This window comes from Chinchilla lanigera, unplaced genomic scaffold (assembly GCF_000276665.1).
Source record: "Chinchilla lanigera isolate Chin_1 unplaced genomic scaffold, ChiLan1.0 scaffold00040, whole genome shotgun sequence".
NCBI lineage: Eukaryota > Metazoa > Chordata > Mammalia > Rodentia > Chinchillidae > Chinchilla > Chinchilla lanigera.
The window spans coordinates 13,900,084-13,921,684 of NW_004955441.1; the positions used below are offsets into that span (position 1 = coordinate 13,900,084).

At 58.9% G+C, this 21,601-nt stretch overlaps 1 protein-coding gene across 1 annotated transcript in view; it reads left to right on the plus strand.

Annotated features, from left to right (window-relative positions):
• Positions 1-15,886, plus strand: part of Ttc7a (tetratricopeptide repeat domain 7A) — a gene marked incomplete at its 5' end in the record, with an annotated part of 111,179 nt that extends 95,293 nt beyond the window's left edge. Inside the window, 2 exon segments of the mRNA XM_013517568.1 lie at positions 2,935-3,137; positions 14,009-15,886. Of these exon segments, the coding sequence (XP_013373022.1) occupies positions 2,935-3,137; positions 14,009-14,230 (425 nt within the window).
• Positions 15,887-21,601: the final 5,715 nt, after the last annotated feature.

Consider the following 21,601-nt stretch of genomic DNA (forward strand, 5'->3'; position numbering starts at 1 on the left):
TTCTCCGGCCTGGATGAGGCCCACCTTCCCGCCGGAGGGGAGAGCCTGGGCTCCGGCAAGGACTGCAGGAGGACGGGAAGCGGCCCTGGGTGCAGGGTTAGACCAGGATGCCTCCGAGAAAAGCAATCAAAGGGACTGTTGCAAAGCTCCAGGGAGCAGATGTTTTCCATTTGTAGCCTGTGGAGAGAAAGCAGAGGGAAGAGCGGGTAGGGATAGCGCCAAGAGGAAGAAAACCAACCAGAGAGGGCAAGCAGGGAGGATGAGGGCGCCAGACAGAAAGCGGGGCAGAGCCGGAGCCAGGAGCCCAGGCTCGGGGGCCGCTGACACCCGGGGAACACCGGGCCCTGTGAGCGAGGTGACAACAGGAAAAGCTCGGAGCAGCGAGCTCTTGTCCAGCCCTGGCGGGGAGGCCAGGATGGGTGTGGGCAGCCCCGGGCCAGGTGCCAGGCTGGGAAGGGAGGGTCCAGGCAGCGGTGGGCGGGGTGCCACGTGCTACTCTGCAGCCCGGCTGATGACCGTGAGCACCAAGTTTGGTAAAGCAATGCGTAGGAGCCGGGGCGTCTGCCCAGGGGCACTGAGGCCAGGAAGTGGGGTGCACTTCAGGCCTCATACCTGTGGGTCTGTGTGCGAGTTCAAGGCCCTGCTCCAGACGCTGGACCTGTGGGGCTGTGCTCAGTGTGGCCAGAGCCCTGGGGAGACTTCTCGTCCCGGGCCCTGCTCTGAGCCATCTGGCTTCCTGCCTAAGCGGAGACAGAGGCGTCACATGGAGCAGCCCTCCCGGTCCTGGGGGCACATTCCCCCGTGTGTGACCCCTCGGTGAAGCCCAGGGCCCGGCTCTCCCTGACCGAAATCTTGGTGTAGATGCACCGCAAGGAACCCTCAAGGGAGGGACCAGGGACGGACCTCTGCAGGCTCGGGGGACAGGACAGCGGGTTGTAAACAGCGTAATGCGCCGTGCCATGGCCTGGTGGGCCGGGCCGAGGTCTGGGCGGAGAGCCTGCGCCATGGGCACCCAGCCAAGCTGAGCTCCCGCCCACGGAGGACGCGCCTCAGGCACAGGTGTGGGGACAGCCTCCTCACCCAGCACTTACCAGCCACAGGCCTCCTGCCTCCCGCTCTGCTCCTGTGACCTCCTCCAGAAAGGCCTCCCCGACCATACTCACCTGACACCTTGAGGGCCTGTGACACCCCAAGTTGGAGCTTGTCTCTTCACTGCCCTGGGCCTCCAGTGGTTTAGTGGCTTCGTGCCCCCTCCCCCGTCCCTGTTCTTTCCCCTTCCCTTGGGAGGACCGGGCATTCAGTCGGCAGCTGCCCATTAGACACTCAGTTACCCAGGCAGCCTGCTCAGAGCTGCTAGCAGCAGCTCAGCAGCAGAGCCAGGAGGAAACCTGAGGCAGCAAGAGCTAAGTCCCCGGACCCGGGGCTCAGAGCCCATGTCCCGGCCTCCCCTTACTGTGCTGTCTACCTTTCAGTCTCCTTGTCAGCCTGTCTCAGAACAAGAGTCTGCCCCCACCCGCCCCTGCCCACATGCCTAGGGAGCCTGATTCTCCCAAGTGCTCATCTCCATTGAAGAAAAGCCTACCCTGGCACCCAGCACCCTCTGTCACATTGTTGGGCGTGGTGAGCTGCTCGGGTTGAGCCCAGGTGTCGTGTGTTGCAGTGAGGCCTAACTTAGGCTCCTTTCTGTTGCTGGTTGGGATAAGCAGGGGGTGCCTGGGCCTGGTTTGTCTGCCTCTATCCAGGAGCTCCTCGAGGGGGTGTCTGTTAGATACCCCGACCCCTCCTTATAGGAGGAGCCCTTGGCAGAGCCGCAGCCCGGCTTTGCTGGTCTCCCGCACTCCTGTCCGTGTTGCCATCCTCCTGTGACTTCCACGCGTGCACCGGCCCTGGGGCGGGGCAGCTGAGCCCAGAGGCTGCTTGCAAGGAGCGCGGGGTGGGCTGTGAGGCCGCGGAGCAGCCTTTCTGAAAGTGCTTGCCGTGGGCAGACGCTGCTCACCAGGGAACCGAAGTGTGCAATTCTGTATAGGTTACAGCAGGCACCCACTTCCTGTGACCTGCTTCTGGGCAGATCTGGTCCTACTTGATGGCCAGCATCTCCTTTGGGGGAGGTCAGACCTGGCTTTGCCTGTGCTCGCAGGGGGAATGGAGCGGGGGCCCCATTTTGTCTGTTCATTTCTTAAAGGGGAGATCAGGACAGTACCCGCGGAATTAGTTAGGAGGATGACTGAGAGAAAACGCTCCGTGAAGTCGGGTTGGCCTGCAGTCCACGCCCATAAATCCAGGTGGTGACTTTGTCGCTGTTCCCAGCACCACTTGGTCTGAGCTGTGTGCTGTTCTTTAGCAGGTGCCTCCTCTCCTGCTTTGTCCCTCCTCCTCCTCTCCTCCCATCTTTGGCGGCATTACCGGGCTCCCTGCAGGGCTCTGAGCACATCCCTCCCCGGCCTGAGCACGACCAGTGGGCGGCAGAGTCAGCCGCGCAGTCTCCTTCTGCCCCCAGCCAGAGGCCTCCGGGACAGCCACCATGAGCAAATGGGGTGAAGGGTCTGAAACAGAAATCAGAACCCCCAGAGCCAGTGCTCGGCCCCAGAGGACCCCATGCATGCCCACACTGCCAGGCCCTGACGTCAGACTGTCCCCACAAACCCTGCCTCCATCACTAACTGTCCACGGGGCCCTGGGCAGGTGCCGTCACCTCTGTGCCTAGGCCCCTCGTCTCTAAAGCAGGATTGACAGCGCTCGTCCTCCAGGGTTTGGGGGAGCATTGACTGAGAGTCTGTGGAGGCCTCAGCTCAGTGCCTGCCCCCAGGGCGCACCACGGCCTGTTCCCACAGCCTCTTCCCGAGGTATCTCGGTAAGCGTGTCTGGTGCTGTGACTTCGGGGGAGGACCCGCCTCCGGCCCCACCTCACACCTCCTGCCATTCCTGTTTCCACAGCCGAGCTGTTCATGGAGCAGAGACACCTGAAGGAGGCAGGCTTCTGCATCCAGGAGGCGGCCGGCCTCTTCCCCACCTCTCACTCGGTGCTCTACATGCGGGGCCGGCTGGCCGAGGTGAAGGGCAGCCTGGAGGAAGCCAGGCAGCTGTACCAGGAGGCGCTCACGGTGAACCCAGACGGCGCACGCATCATGCACAGCCTGGTGAGTCGGCCCCGCTCCTCCCCACCATGTGCCTGTCCCTTACTGCCCCTCCGCCCTGGTCTCTGTCCCCTGGTGTCTGGGAGCGGGGGTGTGGGAGAGACTGGCTGCTGTGTCTGCACTGATGAAAAGGTCTAGAAGGTTGGTTGGTATTTTTTGTGACTTCCTTTTTGTCGTAATTCCCAAAGAGCTTTCTCTGTTATTCACTGGCTCCTCGCCTCATTGGAGGCTAACCCAGACTCCAGGAGTTCTCCAAATGCTCTTCCCTCTGGGGTCCTTGGTCATTAGGCTGCCTTCTCCATTCCAGGGGAGCTCTGTGTCTCCTTGGGCTTCAGGGGGTGCTCTGACATGGACCGTCCCAGCAGGCCTGATGCGAGCATACGTTGAGAATGGTCCTAGCGTGATGAAGGGTCTCCCAGCCCCAGTCTGAGGGCAGGGACCAAGGACTTGGGGGCGCTTGACCCACCTGTGGGAGGCCGAGGGGCTGGGAAGCAGGATGCTGGTGCTCTTGACCCAGCCTTGTGACACTCTGCCTGGATAGGGGCTGGGGATTTAGCTCAGCGGCACAGCACCTGCCTGGCAAGCGCAAGGTTGTGAGTTCGATTACTGGTACTGGGAACCACCCCCCGCCAAAAAAAAACCAAAAAAACAAAACACACTATGCCTGGGTGACTGTTATGTCTTGTGTCTGGGGCAGGCTTCTAGAGCGTGTGACTGATCCCTGGCCCATGCAGGGATTATGGGTGTGAGTGCTACACACCTGTCCTGGGGTGGGTAGTTTGTGTACAGTGTAAGGGAGGGAAAGAGTCTGTTTGCTGCTCCTCCCCTTGTGCTCATGCCGCTTTTGCTGTCTTCCGCCGCTGTGAACTATTGCCCTCTGTCATGTGCCGCTCTGCCTTGGAGCCAGTGATGGCTCCAGCTGGGTGAAAAGGTCTGCTTTGTCCACGAGTAGAGCTGCACGGTGTTGGCTTTCAAGCTGTAACTCTTAGCATAGTCTTGTGCATTCTCAGTGGTCATCTGGTGAGGATTTTACCAAGAGAATGGCAGACTCAGTTGGGAGAGGGGCTGGGCCAAGGCATCTTTATGTAAGGTCTTTTCCAGCCCCCAGCGCCTTGACTACAGAACAGAGAGGGATTCTCAGCTCAGCTGTTTTTCCCGTGCCTGCTTTCCTCAGGAATTTGGCTTAGGCCTGTGTGAACGTTCAGCCCCTGTCAAGAACGCCCACGACACGGCCTTCCACCCAGTGGTGCTTTCTTCCACATGGCTCCTCCTGCCCTCTGTTCGGCTCAGTAAATGTTTGTGAGTTTTTGTTTTTTTTACAAGGCGCGTCCACCTTCCTCCCAGAACTCAGACGTTAGCTTCCCTGATAAATGCCTCGCCAGAGGTCTCATCCAGAAACTTGACTGGGGGGCCGGAAAGGAGGATGTGGGCTGCCGTCAGGCCCACGGCCAGGCAGAGATGTCTGCTTGCCGCTGTGTTCACGGTTATGAGCCTGCAGTCTTGGCCCCAAAAACCCTAGCAAATCCAATAACAAGAACAATTTTGAAGTAATAGTGTACCATTTTTCATTTATGCTTATTATTGTTTGTAGCTATTTTCCCGAAATTGAAGCAGTTTCCAAGGGTGGGTTTCCATGGTAACTGAACAGCCATGAAGAGGAGCTCCCTGCAGATGTGACTGAAATGGTCCCTTTTCTCTTCCGGGGGTGCCTTGCCAATGTGATGAAATTGGAGCAAGCCAGAGCCAGGCCTGTCCGCTTTCAGAGCTGCCGGCAACCAGAGGGGCAGTCGGCTCCTGCGTGGGCAGCCTGTCGCCTTTCCCCATGCTTTGTTCCTGCCAGCATCCCACACACGTGCATAGCGAACAGCAAGCTGCAAGCCTGGGGGGGATCTGCCGGGCACATTTTCCTTAAGACATGGGAACGCTTTGGCACGTTGGTCTCAGGTGTTCCCCCCTCTAAGTGTCTTCCTTGTACTTGCCTGGGATTCAGGACATCTGGGATCTAATCTGGCTCTGCCCCCGATGCTCTCTGGTGACTTGGGAGAACACTTAGCTTCCATGCCCTTTTGTAAATGGGTCATAATCTTATGGTTGCTAGGCCACAGTGTTGTTCCGACCACAAGATGTGCATGTGAGAGTGTATGATGCAGCAGCAAAGGACGCAGAGCTGCACACGCACCACTGTGCTCCATTCCCTCCCGGTGACAGACATTGCTAATCAATCACACCAGTTTTTCCCTCTTAGCGCAGGTGCGACCTTGGGACTTTTTCAGCATGATGTAACATGATGGTATGGGAACCACTGCTAGTCAGTCAAAATCAACTTAACGTCCATGTAAGGGGGAATCATGGTAAAAGTAGTCAATAGGCAATGAAAGACGTATTAGTTGTCTCAGCCTCTGTGAACTCTGGAAGCTGGTACATCCTTGGTGAATTATCCAGAGAGAACTGGTACCCACCCTATGGTGGTATTGCCAAGGCAGGTGCCAGGGAGGAAAGCCTAGCCTTACCACAGCATTGCAGCTTTGTGAGGACAATGGCTCCGGATGGTACAAGGAGAAGGAGGGCTGCCTCTCCCCTGGGAGCCCAGCCACCCACAACCCTGGGCTGGAAGCACTTACATCCTTCCCTAGAGCCCTTTCAGGGTCATGGGTGAACCCCACTCCCTGGGGTCTGGGAAGAGCAGGGTGGAAGTACTCCTGTGCGCTGCATGGGTGCCAGTGTTGGCCTTGTGGTCCATCGGGTGGGCCTGGCAAATGCCAGAGGCTAAAGAAAGCCCCCAGGAGGGGAAGGCTTTGCTTTCAGGAGCCAAGCTGCAGGCCGTTCTAAGAATATAAGCTTCAGCCCAAGGGCAGGTTCTCTGCCTGTCCTCTCCCGGATGTTGTGGGAGGTGTTTCCCTGGTTCCAGCTCTACCCTGGGCCCAGCTTAGGCTCTTCTGCCAGACCAGGCACAAAAGAGCCTTGGCCATTCTCACTGCTGCAGGGTCCGGAGGAGGTTGTCCACCGAGCCCTGGTCCTGTGGACTGCCTTTACATGGGGCTCAGTGGCTGGGGACCATGGTGAGGCTGGCATGTGCTGGTGCTCTCTGCAGATGGCAATCACGTCACAGGAGCAGGTCCTGACAGTGTGTGCCCAGAGGCCTCCTCCAGGCCACCTGAAACCACCTCTGGCAGAAGACAGGTTAAGAGGGAGGAAACCTGACCCTTACCTGCCTGCCCTGGGTCCTCCCCAAGGTCAGTGGGGGAGTCGCCCCACTGGAGGGTGCCCAAGTGCTTGTCTAAAAAGGGACCCAAGGCAACCCACTCTTACGTCCTTGCCCCTTTCTGCCCTGTCACTTCCCACGGCCCCTTCATGCCAGGCAGCTCCAAGAGGATGCCAGGGCACCAGGGCAGGGACTGATGGACGTGTCGCTGCGTGCCCTCCTGGGAGGCCTTCCTTGAGGTCACCTGAATGCAGTGGGAGGGTCTGGCTGGTCATAGGTGGATGAGAGCCCGAATGGGGCGGTTTCCAGAGCAGAGAAGGAAAAACCAACTTTCCCTTTCTCCTGAGTTCCTGAACCCAACCCCTGTGGTAGAAGTGATCAACAAAAGAAGGATGCTGGGTGTGCTGGGGTGCGTTCTTCATGTACACGACAGTGAGTAGTTCTCAGGTAGCCCGGACCCCCACTGAGACAGCACCCTCGCCAGAGTTAGACAGTCGTAGAGAAGGAGCAAGGCAAAGGAGAGCGACCTGCAGTCCTCAAGGGAGGCAAATAAATGGAAGGTAATGCTATGTAGATTCTTCTGCCGCTGTCCCTGGGCGGGTGACATCCAGCATTGTCTTCATGATCCATCACTTTTGTCCTCCCTTGGAGAGCGTACAGATATCCTGCTTCTAGGTAAATAGAGAATGAGAGCTTTTCTTGTATCTGCTTTTTTCTGATTGTCATCAGCTCAAAGCAGTCCTCTTGCCAAGGTGCCACCTTTCAGTGCCACCATAGAAGGTCCCAGCCCAGGCCTCAGACAGACCCCTGCCCTCGGCTTGCCTAGGGAAGATGCATACCGTGGCCAGGGGGCAACTTGAAGCCCTCGGCCTGAGTGAGCGGGCGAGATGTTTGTGGGTTGCACCTGCCCTCCTCTTCCAGGGACGGGCTCTGGAAGGACAAGGCTTCGTGCTTCCTTCCTGGGGACAAGATGCAGGGTCTCCTGGAATCTCTCTTTCTCAGGCACCACAGCTGTAGCGGGGAACCACCCTGCACAAGCTTTGGCTCTCGTGAAATAACCCCGGGTGGCAGTCTCTGAAGCAGTCCTGGCCACGTGACGGCCTCCTGTGTCCCCTCCACATGTCCTGGAAAGGCAGGGAGACTGTTGCGGTCCCATTTGGCTTCTTGATGATAGCAGGGCAGTAAACTTGTTCCCTTCGTTGTTTTCCTCTTGTTCCCAGCATGTCGTACCTGCCTTGTTCTTCAGAAGGTTTGGGGGACATCAGACCTTAGCATGGTGCTCACATGGCCCCTCTGTCCTACGCAGAAACTCTCCAGGGAGACACCTGAGTCATTGAAGACCAGGGCAGCTTCTTCAGTGGGGGACACAAGGGGCGACAGGCCTAAGACAGACAGACAGCCCTGGCCCTGCCTGTCCTCAAGTTGTGGAGGTGCTTGGGTATTACTTCCCTTACCAGGCCAGCATTTTCTTCTGTAAAAGGGGAAAACAACTTAGACTCTTGTGAACCCAGAGGTCTCAGATGAACTGAACACTGTGAAAGGAGACGCCAGCATTGGGCATTTCTGTCCCGTTTGCATAGAAGGCTTGGTGGGGAGTGACCTGAGCCTGGGCCCCACCTGTGAGCAGGACGGTTTCTGCTGGACCACACTGTGGGGTGGGGCTCTGGGGACCACACTGCCTTGTGCCACAGGGTAGCTGTGATGCCCTGCACGGTGCTGAGGGACAGGACAGGGACCTCAGAGCTGCCTTCGGGCTGCTTCTAGGGTTGGGTAACTGGGGTGTTTTTAGGACCGCAGTCCCAGAGCTTGCCCTGGGGGAGGTGCTCACAGGCTGGAGCATGGCCTTCAAGTCCACCCGAGCCCTACTTTGTCCCACTTCCTTAACCTTTCAGGCTCACTGTTCTCATCTGTAGAACGGTAACTCCTATGGCAAGCACCTAGGGCTATTGTCAGAATGACGCTCAATAGTTTTGCAAGCTGATGGGACAGTGGTTGGCATTATTTTCATCTTTGCTCTGAAATGCAGATCTGAGGCCATGTTCAGATGCTTTTGGTTTGCCGAGGAAAGTGGAAGCCCTGATCCAAGCCCCAGAGGCTCGTTGCAGAGAAACGGCCCAGTCTCGCCGAGTCTGTTAGAAAGGTCTGGCCACGCCGCGGGGTGCGGGGCATAGACCGCAGCCGCTTTGCAGGTGGTGCCGGAGTGCACGATGCGAGGCCAGGCGGACCTGCGCTGGGGGGCGAAGGCCTGCCCCCTGCTCCAGGGGGCCTGAGTGGAGGGAGCAGGGGGTGTGAGACCTTGTCTCACAGCCCCTCACTTGGCAGCTGGAAAGGAGGGTGGCTATGGGCTGGCCCTGCTCTCTGACCTGTACCCGTGCCAGGCTGGCTCACCAGCTGTTTCCTGACTTAAGGAGGAAAGACGTCCTGAGCAGCTGAGAAGTGAAACTCGCCCAGCGTTTCAGAGGTTCCCTAATACTGGATGGGGCGCAGTACACAGCGCCGCGTGCTCTCTGCTTCCTGGCCCACTGGCCCCTTCTGCGCGTGCCCGGTGTCCCAGCGTCCAAGATGCTCCCCCACAGGCTGCCTGTGCCTTTCCCGAGCGGTGGTGCGTGGCTTACAGTGCCCAGGCAGGCTGAGTGAGTGGGTATTGCACCGCTCCACCAGCTGCAGGAGACGGAGAATGCTGCTTCTCTTTAGCAGGCAACTTCAGCAGGAATGTCTTGGCCGTGTGACCTGTTAGTGAGCTGCTTTTCTTATGAATTCTTTTTACCCCTCACCAAAGAATACTGCCTGATGCCGTACATTCCTGGTGCCATGTAGCGGTGCAGGAGGCCGTGGCAGCGGGTTCTGCAGGCTGGCTATTGGGAAGTACAAGGTATGACCCGCAACGTGAGTCTTGCTAGAGTTCAGATCCCTTCTTACCCCTTTACCCTGGGGCCGACACCACCCCAGCTCATACCCTGAGCCCGCCCCTGGCTGGGACCCCTGGGGAGCCCCAGGCTGCTCTGCTGAGGAGGCGGAGAGCATGCCTCTGAAGTCTGTCATGGCTTCAGATCAGGAGGATCGTGCATGGTTGGCTCAGTGTGTCAGTGCTGAAAAGTCCTGCTACTCTGTCCTCACGGGATGAGATCTGGTGGGAAATGAACCAGGTTTATTCAAGGGCTGGCGCCGGGAGAAGATACCAGGAGGGCAGCTATCTGGGGAACTCAGATACATGGAGGGACTTCATGGTGAGAGAAGGGGAGTGCCGGCAGGCGCCTGGACCCCGGGGCTACTTCCTGTACTTCTTTGGACACACGTTGCTTTTCTGCAAGGGAAACCATCGCGAGTCATGTGCTAGTTGGTGCACAAGACTGAAGAGTGGGGGCCGCACGTTCGGACGGGCTGTAAAAGCCGCCCGGTGTTCTGAGCTTTGTAAGTCTAAAGCAAGATTATTTAGCAGTTAATACCTTAATCACGTAGGTTTGGCTTTTCTTTAAAATTTAGAGCGCCAGCCAAGGTAGGGAGGAACTCTACAAAGGATAACTTAGAAAGGAGCAACCACGGTTAAAAATTCAGTTCCGGAATGTTTTGTGTACAGGAGTGGGGAAGACCCACCGCTTCTGGAGGGTACAGCATGGCGCAGCCCCCAAACAGCATCCCCGGAGCCTCGGCCTCCTGCTCAGAGACTGGGCTTCCTTCTCCCCGACACCGAGGGCTCGCTTCTAGAACCCGGGATCCAGAGGCGCAGCTATAGCCTCCTGACCTAGCGCTGAGCATGCCATGTTCCCAGGTGGGCAAGGCCACCAGCCAGCCCAGAACCCAAAACCAGCCCAGGAAGGGATTCAGGCCCAGCCGTATCTCCAGGTGGGCTGACGGAGCGGGTTCTCAGGCTCTGGAGTCCCCTAGGATATGACCCACCCTGCGGTCAGCCCCTTAGCCCAGCCCTGCCCTCTGCGGAAAGACGGCCCCAGCCCCAGCCCCAGCAGACCCCTCACCTCTCAAGCACCCAGGAAGAAGAAGGGAGGGTATGGGTTTGGCCATAGAGCGACACAGCCACCTGCTGTGCCTGGAGACCCCACCTAGGCGGGACTCCCACGGGGTCAGGGACCTTCTCAGCCAGGGCCTCCTTGAGAGCCCAGGGGCCTGGGGGCTGGTGTGGAAGGGAAGTAGACCAGCCTGCGGCCCTGGAATGGTCCTGCCAGGAGGGGAGTGTGGTGGGAGGGCCGCGTGCCCAACCCGGTGGCACAGGAGGAGGAGGACACACCGGGGGGCACAGAGAGGCTGAGACGCCCCGGTGTGGGCTCCTCAGGGTGTGGCCCTGCGCTACAGTAGGCTGCTTCCCAGACGGGGCTCCAGGGACCCAAAGGCTCCAGCAGCCTCTAGCAGCTTCCCAGCTGGAAAGGCTGTTACAGAATCCCAGGAATGTGCCTTGAGCTCAGAAAGAAAATTCCCAAAATAACTTCTATAAATACTCAAGGAAGGATGGAGGAGAGCTTGGCCTGGCTGCAGCTGGCCTAGCCAGGCTGGGCTCCCTGCAGAAGACAAAAGAGGCGCACCCCTCCCAGGACTTCCTGCTGTCCCTTCCCTCTGGGGGACATCATCGGGCACTCGGGGAGGAAGGATAGTGCTCCGTGGCAATTCTGAAAAGAGACAGCAAGACCCTTTCCCCTTCCTCCCCACCTCATGCCGTCATCCCACGGGGAACTTGGCTCCTGAGGGAGGTCCCCACTCAGGGTCTCTGTGCAGACAGAAGCCCAGGCCCCAGACCTTCTGCACTGAGGGTCCTGCGAGGCCAGGCTTGCTGGCAGCATCCCAGCCAGCAGTCCAGGTCAGGAAGCACGCAGTGCCTCTGGTGTCCCCAGCTCTGAGTCCAGGACCTTCCCATCCTGGCCCTATTGAGCTGCTCTCTGATGGAGAAAAGAAAACCAGGCGGGAGACCCAGGCCCTGTTCCTCGCAAAGGGCCAGGACAGGGTGGCATACCGGAGCCACACGGTAACTGAGCACAACCTCGAGGGAGTTGTGTGGGCCGGGACCACGTCTCGGGGAGGGTTTCCGGAGAAGGCAGGTCCGTGGCAGGAGGCCTGTGGCCAGGCACAGCCCCCCTGAGAGCCAGGAGGGTGTGAGGGAGCAAATGCAGGTGGGAATTTCGGGGCTCTTCTCTTCCAGCCCTGTCTTTCCCCAAGACCATGTTGGCGGCAGTAACCAGCCAGGTGTCCCTTAGAGGTGCCATGGCCGCTTGCCATAAACTCTAGGCCCTGGGGATCAGGAGCAGAGAGTCTCAGTGTGCCTGGTCTCCTCCCTCAGCAGATGGGGACAGGAAGTTTCAGCAGGGGCGTGTAGGTGGAACTGCATCCCCGCCGTCTCCCTAGACGGTGGGCAGGGTGCCCGGCAGCAGGGGTAGAGCTGCGGCAGCACTGGCCTGGGCCAGAGCAGGTGAGACCTCCCGCCTTGCTGGGACTGGGTCCTGCCCAGTTGTCAGGCAGCAAACAGTTCCAAGTTGCTACCAAACACAAACGCGGATGGTGCTGGGGGCAGGTGGCAGCAGATCCTGTTACAGGCCCGGGGCCTCTGGGCCCCAGCCTGACCCCAGCCTGACTGGTGTCTCCTTTCAGGCTCCCAGGTCAGCGCCCCAGGGTGCCGCCCACAGTCCCCCTCCCCCAGAGCTGTGTCCTCTCCAGCCGCCGGAGAAATCAGCCGCACCACTCCCTCCTCTGCACGTCTCAGAGATGCTGCCATTTGCCGCATGCCCACTTTGTGCCCTGGCTGCAGAATCCCCGGCCTGGCCCTGCGAGCCTGGGCTGGATCATCCCAGATAGAGATAAGGAAGCCTCGGCTCAGCGGGTGGTCCCTTGCCATGGTCACGGTGCTTGTCAGTGGGAGCTGGAGTTCCAACGCTGCCGGGCCTGTGGCCGCTGGCCCTGGCTTTCTGCTCTACCCAGGCACACAGAGGCACCTGCTCTAACATGCACGCGCACCCGGCCAGGCCTGCTCAGATCACAGCTTCTCAGACTCCTGTTTCGGCGGCAGTGTCCTTTCGTCCAGCAAAAGCTCACATGGAAGGAAGCTCCGTAAGCAGAACTTGGAGCCACTGTCCCCTCTGCTGCCCCGCATGGGCAGACTCGGGCCTCCAGCCTTCCATTTTTGGTGCTTAATTTGGGTGTCTGGTGGCTGCCGACACACCCTCCTCCTCTCCTCCTCCACTGTGAGCTGCCGGGGTCTGGGGCTCAGGCCATGTGGGCAGAGCAGCTTGGCCTGGGGCCCTGCTGGCCAGACGGACACGGCCCCGCCCAGGCAGCCCTAAGTCAGCAGTGTGCACATCTGGCCAGAGCCGGGGCCGCTCAGGGTGCCGCCCTGCCCGCCGCTCCCCTGCCTGGCCCTGCTCCTTGGCTTCAGGCACTAGAGATTCCTTGGGTGTGGCTGCGCAGGTTGAGTGAGGGCCCCTTGCAGCTTGGAGCCAGCGCCTACTGAAACGGTAGCTTTTCCCAGGCTTCCTGGGCGCCATCTTTCCCCCTTGCCTAATTGGTTGCATTCCGAGCTCTCTGAGGACTTGGTGAAATCAGCCATGTGCATCTTTCCCAGTATGTTTCCATAGCAACGCCGGGCCTCACTCTGGGGAGCTCAAGGAGGAGGAAAGTGATCCAGCTAAAAATGTACATGGCCATCGGTGGGCGGCCACTGGAGAGGGGCTCCAGGCATGGAACAGGAGGCTCCCCAGCAGCGCCCCCAAAGTTGGTGTTGGGCTTTACCTTTTATCTTGAAACAAGAGAGGGCAGCGGCAGCAGGACCACCCCCCCGCCCCAAGCTGCCTTCAAGGGGTAGGACAGAGATTGAGGGACGGTGTGAAGCAGCTCTCTGGGACCCTCGCCTGCTCCCCACCCTGTCCCCCTGCTCCCCTCCCAGTGCGGGTGGCAGAGGATCTGCGGAGGACAGGGCGCCAGTTTCACATCCCAGCCCCTTTTTGTGACAGTTTCTGTCACTTCCCCTACTTCAGTGGCAACAGTTGTCCGAGCAAGCTGCAGGCCATACTTGGCGCCTGCCGGCCCAGACCCGGGCACCGAGCCCGCCCCGCCTCTGCGCCTGCACCGTGCTGTGCGCTGCTCCCCAGGGCGCTCCTGGACTCACCTGTCCAGTGACGCTTGGCTGCCGCTTGATGTAGGCTTCCGTGGTCTCTGCCCTTCCGACCAGGGCTGTGGCCCTGTAGTGGGCGCCTGGTCTCAGGGCGTCGGGGTGAAAGCCGCTCGGGGCTTCGGGCAGCAGGGACTCGTGCCGCTTCCTCTTCAAGGGCTTTATAGCCACTGACTTGTTTCAGCTTCACAACAGCCTTCGCAGAGGATACTGTGATTCTACTATTTGCAGGGGAGCTAAGAGCCAGAGGGTTGTGACTTTCCCGGGTCCCCTAGATGAATCAAGTGAAAGTGGGGTGTGGACGTGGAAGCCTTGTCCCTGGAGCCAGGAGGAGAAGGGGCCCCGTTGGGGTGGTCTGGGAGGCTGGAGCTGAAACTCGGCTTAGGAGGGCACAGACGGGTCTCACTGAAGTAAAGAGCACCGTCACTTGACAGCGCCAGTCAGGACGCAGGTGCGGGCCTCTCTGGCTTGTGGCGCCAAGTGAGCTGCACCTGTTCTTGGCCCTGATGGCTGGGGTGCCCCGTCCCAGGGTGTCCACATTAACCCTGTCCTGTGCTTGATCCTCAGGGTCTGATGCTGAGCCAGCTGGGTCACAAGAGCCTGGCCCAGAAGGTGCTGCGGGACGCCGTGGAGAGGCAGAGCACGTGCCACGAGGCCTGGCAGGGCCTGGGCGAGGTGCTGCAGGCCCAGGGCCAGACCGAGGCCGCCGCCGACTGCTTCCTCACCGCCCTGGAGCTGGAGGCCAGCAGCCCTGTGCTGCCCTTCTCCATCATCCCCAGGGAGCTGTGAGCCCACCGCAGCGGCAGGGTCGGGGCACGGAGAGGCCCGATGCGGGCCTTGGGGAATGCAGCGGTAGTAAACGCTTCTGCAAGCTGCAGCCCAGGTCTCCCCCGCCCTGCAGCTTTCCAGCCTGCGCCTGTGCTCTGGAGCTGGGCGGACAAGACTTGCACCCAAAGCACATTCCTTGCCCTCTGGGCCGTAGACACTGTGGTGTTTGTAGGCAGGGGTGAGGGGAGGCCACGTCGTGCAAAGGTGCGCTGAGGGGCTGTGTGTCTGGTGCCTGGCCCCAAGCCCCGTCCTCAGGTTCCAGTCCAGAGCCTCCGCCCCACAAGAGATGAACCCCACGAGCCAAGCTTGGCCGAGTCAAGCTTTGCCCCCATTCCTTCCTAGGGCCTTGGGAGACAGACTAGCATGGACCCTCAGTGACTTAGCGTTTGTGACTGGGTATGCTCCTGAGGGGGTTTACAGCCGGAGTCCCCCACCCCCCCATGCCTTGGGCTCTAGGGGCCCCATTCCCAAATCTCACTTCCCGGATAGCCCCTAGGTCTTGCCCAGGGCACGCACAGCCTGAGATTGCTGGCTCAGGGAAACCTGCGGGATCCCCGGATCCCTCTCAGACTCCATGATGGCCAGGGATGCCTAGCATTGCCCCTGTGTCCGGAGGCCAGTGGGGTCCTGTGTGCTCTTCAACCTGCCACCAAGTGCCTGTGGGCCTCTGGTGTCCACCCGGGGCACCGAACATCAGTCCTTAACACTCTTACATTTCCACCTACTTGATCCACCTGCAGAGGCCTCGGCACCACTGGTCTCCATAGGCCCTAGGCTAGTGGTCCCTAAGCAGGCCTGGGGGTGCAGAGACAGCTCTGGATGCAGCTGTTTCTAATGCCCCAAGTCAGTGCATTCCTTCAAGCCTTTTCCTAAAGGCAGGTCCCTCTGGGGCTGATAATGCGGAGGGGGCAGTCCCTAGGACTATCCCCCAAAACCTGGGGTCTTTTGGGTGGCCTGTGCGCCATGCTGGGGCCCGGGAGCCGTGATTAGAGATGATCTAGCCAGCCCTGTCCAGCTTGAGCAGGCTTGGGCTCCACGACATGCCCTGTCTGCCGACACCGCCACCTGCGGCTCCACACTTGGAGCGCTGCCCCATTCCCTGGGGCTTGACAGGAAGTTCCCCTCTGACTTGCGCGTGGTCCAGGGGTACAGATCTCACTTTAAGGAGTGGGAGAAGGCCGGGGAGGGCCGTTGTCTGTGACAGCTTCCTGGGAAGCCTCACCCCAGCCTGCACGGGCTCAGCCCTGCGGGTCTCCAGGTTTTTCCCCAGAGAGCTGGCCCCCCTGGCCACCATACCAGGGGATATTCTGTCCTTTGCCTCTTGGGTGAAGGATCTCTGTATGTGGATATATAAATATAGAGATATATATAGATATATATATATATTTGATAGAGATCTATTTTTTCTGAAACTCTCTTAGGAAAATAAAGAATATGCAAATGCTATTGACCTACCTTGGGGTCCCTAAAGCTGTTGGGAGTCAGTTCTTGGGAGTAAGAAAGATAGAGATGTGATCCACCTTTCCCCATCCCCTCTTGGGAGCCACAGAGGGCTGGGCCAAGTCGCTGACCATGATCTTCAGACTGAATAAAGAGACCCCGGAAGGGGAAACGGGATCTGAAGCAGCGTGTTCATTCGTCCGGCCCTGAGCTGGCCATGGAGCAGCTGAGGGGCCGGGGCCCCGGAGCCCAGGACGGCGTGAGCGGTAGGAAGCACCCTGAACTCAGGAGCTCAGCGGGAGGACGCTCGGTGGAAGGCGAGGCTGGGAGAGTGGGGAGGCTGGGCGGAGGCCTAGAATCTGCTAGGAGGCATCAGAGGGGTCTGAGCAGGACGGGCTCTGGCCTTTGACCTGCCCTCAAGTGAGCCTCAGCCCCCTGCTGCTTCTGGAGCACAGCTGAAGGGGCTAGCGCAGGACAGGCCGTGCAAACAGGAAATGTGCTTGGGCATTGCCGATGGCGCACCTCAGCCCCTCAGAGGGTCCTTTGGGGGTTCAGATGGCCCCGCTCTGCTAGAAGCCCACAGCAACTCACTTGCATAGAGAATCCCTCCCCGCTACCCGTGGCAGTGTACTGTGTCTAAGCACGCATCGAACACTTGTAGGGGCTGAGGTACACACAAGCTCTATTTCTCGTGAGCCCCAAGAGATCGCCTGCTGCTGCAGCCCCACACTTGGAAGACAGCCACCCTGAGGCACCTGCTGACTGTGGAGGCTCAGCCTTGCTGTTCCCGCTGGGCAGGGGGTGTGGGCAAGCTGACCTTGACGGGCCAGATGTTAGAAAGGCAAGCAGCGGAGACCTGCTGGGCCCAGGCATTTGCTGACCCCACTTCCTTCTGCAGACCCAGGGCCCACACATCAGAGAGCAGGGGAGCCATGTCCGGGTAGAACTCATGGTGCTGGGGCAAGGGCTTGAGTCTGGGGACAAGACTGGGGGCCGCCCTGTCACCTGGCTGACCGCCAGCCTGTGCACCACTTTCGGGGACGCGGCGTAGCGGTGGTGATTATCTGCAGGCGCAAATATGAATGGAATGTCAGCCGCCACCACCCAGGCTCCTTTCTGGTACCAAAGTGCTCATTGTTGCCCTGACCCCACCCCCACCCAGCTGTCGTCACTGCAGATATTTCTTGGCCTTGGGAAACTCCCAGCCAAACCAGCCTCCCTGCCTGCCCAGCGTGTGCTGCCAGCTCCCGACGACAGCCTGCAGCCAAGGGGGCCTCACACGGGAGCAGCCCAAGAGACCAGCCCCGCGGCGGTGGGAAGCCAGGGAGGGTCCTGCCTGTCCCCTGCCAGGAGCCTTTCAAATTTCAATCAGCTGCCTTCACTGCAAAAAACAGAGACCCGCTGAAAGTAAAGCAAGAGAGGAGCAGGAACTCCCCAGAGTGCTGGGGCAGGAACCCAGAGCCCAGGCCTGGGGCCAAGGCAACCACAGAAAACACCCAGCAATGGAGGCAGCAGAGGGATCATAGTCACCGCGGGAGCTGGAAGGCCAGCTCTACAGGACTGGCTGTGTGGTTTTCAGCAGTTGCTTAACCTCTTCTCTGCCTGGTTCTTACCTGTAAGAAGAAAATAACAGAGTAGCATCTGTTTGGTGGATTATGGTTTTTATGTGCAAAAACGTGCCAGAATCCTACAGCAGTGCCTGGCCCACTGTAAAAGCTCAACATTGAGGGATTTCTTTCTCTGCTTTTGTCTGCTCCATCCTGCTTGCCCTGCTGGCTGGCTTTGCTCACTGTGAGATGTTGCTTCCCTAAGTATCTGGTCAGTGCCGCTCTGGCCCCCCAGCCCTGCCCGCCGCCCTGCCACCTGCAGTGCTGTGGCTATTCCCCTCTGATTAACTTGATTTTTTTTTTTCTGTGTGGTACTCTACCACTGAGCTACATACCTTACCCTTCTTATTTACTTACCTTAAGACAGATTTTCAGTAAGTTGCCCATGCTGGCCTTAAACTTGCACCCTCCTGCCTCAGCCACCTGAGCAGCTGGGATTATAGGTGTGCACCATGCCAGCCAGCCCTGCATGACTCACTTGAGTTAAAAGGATCCACTTGGTTCTGCTCATTTTTGCATGGGTCACTAGGCAACCTATAGACTGACTTCTCTGGGAGAGGGGTGCCCTGGTTCAGCCCCAGAATCAGGACGCAGACTATAGCTGCTTACACAGCTGGACTTCTGGGCAGGCCCCAGCCCACCCTTCCCTCCTGCCCTCTCTCTTCTGCGCAGACCACAGAACGTATAGCCCTCAAACGCCCTTCCTGCTTCCCTCCCCACCCTGTGGAGCAGCCATGCGGGGCTCCTGGCCTGGCCTTGCCCCTACGGCGAAGATGTCAAGGACCAAACTGGTCTTACCCCACCCAAGACGTTGCTTGGCTCACAGTGAGCTCCGTGCTGATCGCGCCCATAGTCCAGAGTCTGGGAGGAAGGTGTTGTCCCCAAGGAGGACGACAGGATCATGGTGCCTCTGCGCATCCTCACCTTGGCATATGCTCCGTCCACCCTCTAAAGAGCACAGCGCCAGCTCACCAGTTCTGGGGTCAGAGGCAAAGGCCGCTGCTCCTCCCCACAAGGGCCTGCTGGGACCTGTGAACGCTTGGATGACCCAGAGTCCTCTACGAGAGAATCCTGAGGGAAGACACGGGTCCAGGGCCCTCCCCTGCGCTGAGGCTGGAATGAGGGGGAGAGGATGGGGCTCTGAGTTGCCTCCACCTATCCCTTGTGCAGCTGGCATGGAGCTTCCATAGGCAGATGTCTCTGGAGGGGCTGAGATCCCCCGAACAGCCCTGGTGCCGTACGGTGCTGCGTGGCCCAAAACCTGAGCGGGGTCGCTGCGGAGCTGTGCGTTAGGCTGCGGGACTCCGGGGCCCTGACCCGGCTCACAGTGCCACGGTGGATCCCAAAGCCACAGTATGTCCACGTCACGCTGGCCCATGGCCTAGGAGGTGGCCTAGGAACCCCCTCACAGATGCCACCACAGGTGGGCACTGAGCTCTTGCTACTGCCCGTCTCTCACTCATTTCTCCTAACTCTCTCTTTCGAACTGGCAGGAAGTAATCCCGTGGATTTCTTTAAAAGCGCGTGTTGCTTCTGAACCATTTGCAAATGTGTGTAAGGCAGGCTCCTTTGCCCCTTAACACTTCGGTGTATCTTTGCCAAGAACAGAGGTTGCTGTCCTAACCAACCATGGCGCAATTAGCAGATATGGAATTTAACTCTGAAACGATGCCCTCGGCAGTCTTCCATCCTCCCTCTAACCTGTCGCCAATGTCCTTTATGGCACTGTTTTCCCGCAGCCGAGATCCCATGGTTCATTTCGTTGTCGAGTCTCTAGTCTCCCTTAATCTGGACAGTTCCTCCTCCTCCCTGCCTTTTGCGGCATCCCCATCGCTGGAGGCTGCAGAGAGTCTGGCTCTGGAGATCCACTCGTGAGAGATGGAAAGGGAAGCAGCTGGGGTGGGAGCAGAGGCTAAAACACAGCAGAAGCCACGAGCAGAGAAGGCCATGGAGAACAGTCGATTGGAGCTGGGAGATAAAAAGCAAAAGGAATAGGTGAATCTCTGCAAGTCCAAGCTCTGGAATCCAGAGAAACAGCTGCTGGCTTTCAAGGGCAGCGAGATGCCAGGGACTCCAGGGCTCTGTCCTGACCGCTCCAGCTCTGCAGCCTGTCAGGGGGTCAGGCTTTCCGTCTGCCTTGCTTCCTCCCATCCTTAGAAACCCCCATGCAGACAGGAGGGCGCTGTGTGTCTGCTCCTGGCAGCCCTGCACACACCAGAGAGAGGTCACCTCCAGCCTTCGTAGGTCATGTGGCCCCGGCACCGGCCTGCAGGCCGAGGCTCCAGAGCCCCACCCGTTCCCATCCCAGACTTGGTGGGAATCGGGCAGGCACAGGGACTCGGGCCCAAGAGAAGCAGCGCTGACCCACGAGGTGGTCAGAAGCACAGACGGCTCCCACAGGGCGCTCCTCAGTCTCCCGTTCTGCTGACCGTGGTCTGTGGCTCCAGCGTGGGTCCAGAGGCAACTGCAAGCCCCCTCTCTCCTGCTTGTGCCAGGCCTGGCATCATCTCAGGAGTCCACATTTCACTAATCCGTCCCTAAGGAGGCCTAGGGCTGCTGGGCTTGCACACCCCACCCCTGAGAGCACCCGTCCAGCGGGTCCACGGAGGCCCCGGGGCAGTGCTACGCGGGGCGCCACCTTCCTTCTCCCCTCTGCACCAGGCAGCGGCTCTCTGACAGGGCGCTCTGCCCTTCCAGGCCTGCCCTCCTTCCTTCCTCCTTTTCCTCCTCCTTTCTGCTTTGAGGTCACCGGGTCTCCTGTGGCTTCACAAAGCCATGGCTTCCCATATCTACCTGTACCCTGCAAGATCTCTTTCCAGAACTCCTGCTGGGGCTCACTCCTCCCCGCTTGCCCCTAAAAGACCCAGGTTGCGCGCCTCCCCGAAGCCCTTCCCACCTGCCTCCACCTCCACCATGCAGGACTCCCTTATCCTTTGTCAGGACTCCCGGGCCACTTCGGCTTCCTGAGCTGGACCCCACATGCATACACCTGGGCTCCACAGACCTGCGTGCACCCCAAGAATGAGGAACACCAGAGGGGCACTGAGAGGCTTAGGGTGCACATGTGGAATGAAGCCACCTTCTCCTCACCCATGGGATCCTCTTGGCCTGTGACTGGTCCAAACCCATTATGTTTTCTTAGTGAAGTTGCACATACATTTATTGTTTTGCTTTTGTTTTTTTTGAGACAGGGTCTCACTATGTATCCCAGGCTGGCCTGGAACTCATGGCAATCCTCCTGCCTCAGCCTCCCAAGTGCTAGGATTACAGGCGTGTGCCACTTGCCCTGCTTTGTTTGTTTTTAAAGTACACATACATTTAATCCTACTCTATAGATGGAATTTTTTTAGAAATAATATCTTCACCATTAGGATCTTCATCAAGATGCTGGGTCACAGGCCACTGAACAGTTTTCAAAATTTCATTTTCATGTCCCTGTAGGTTATTTCAGACAGAACTCTTGAATAAGAGTGGCCGGTGAAGATTTTATCTGGAGCCAGCAATGCCATTTATAAAGCGTGGAGAGTTCTCCCCCATCTCCAGCCTGTTCCTTTACAAAACAATGAGGCCCTGCAGCACCAGATCCAGAGGCTAGAGCCCTCCCTTCAGCCTGCAGGCGGTACATGCCTGCAGCCCTGCCTGTGGTCCACAGCAAAGGGCCTTCAGGGACCCCTGCCGGGAGTCGGGCTGGCAAGAAGCACCTGGCTTCAGGCCCCGTTTGTCCTACCCAGAATCACCACCACCTGGCAGTGCTCCAGGCATTAGCTTCCCCCAGGAAACCTTAAGGTGCCGTGCCTTTCTCTTCCCTTAGGACTCAGCCAGGTGCTCCAGTAGCTCAATCTCACCTCCCTGCTGGACAGCAGCTTCCCAGGTCAGGGACCTAAGCTTGGGGTTGAGGAGCTACGGTACCTGCATCCAGCGCCAGCAGGGTGGTCACTGACGTCTTCACGCCATCTCAGCTGGCATCACGCCCTGGAATTTCCAAGTCTGGGTTTTTTGGTTGTTTTTTGTGCATTTGGGGACGAGCAGCAGCGGGGTAGGGTGGGGTGGTTAAAAATACTAGGCCTGAGTCCTACCCTCTGAGCCCTGGGAGTCTACTGGGATCTTCTGTCCAGGAACCTCCAGGCACAAGATTGCTAGAGGCTCCCTACGGAGATTCTAACACGCAGCTTCAGTTAAGAACCTCTGACTCAAGCGCAAACAATCCTGGAAAGGAAGAACAAAGCTGGAGGACGCATACTTCCTGACTTCAAAATTTACTAAGCACAGTAATCTAAATAGCACA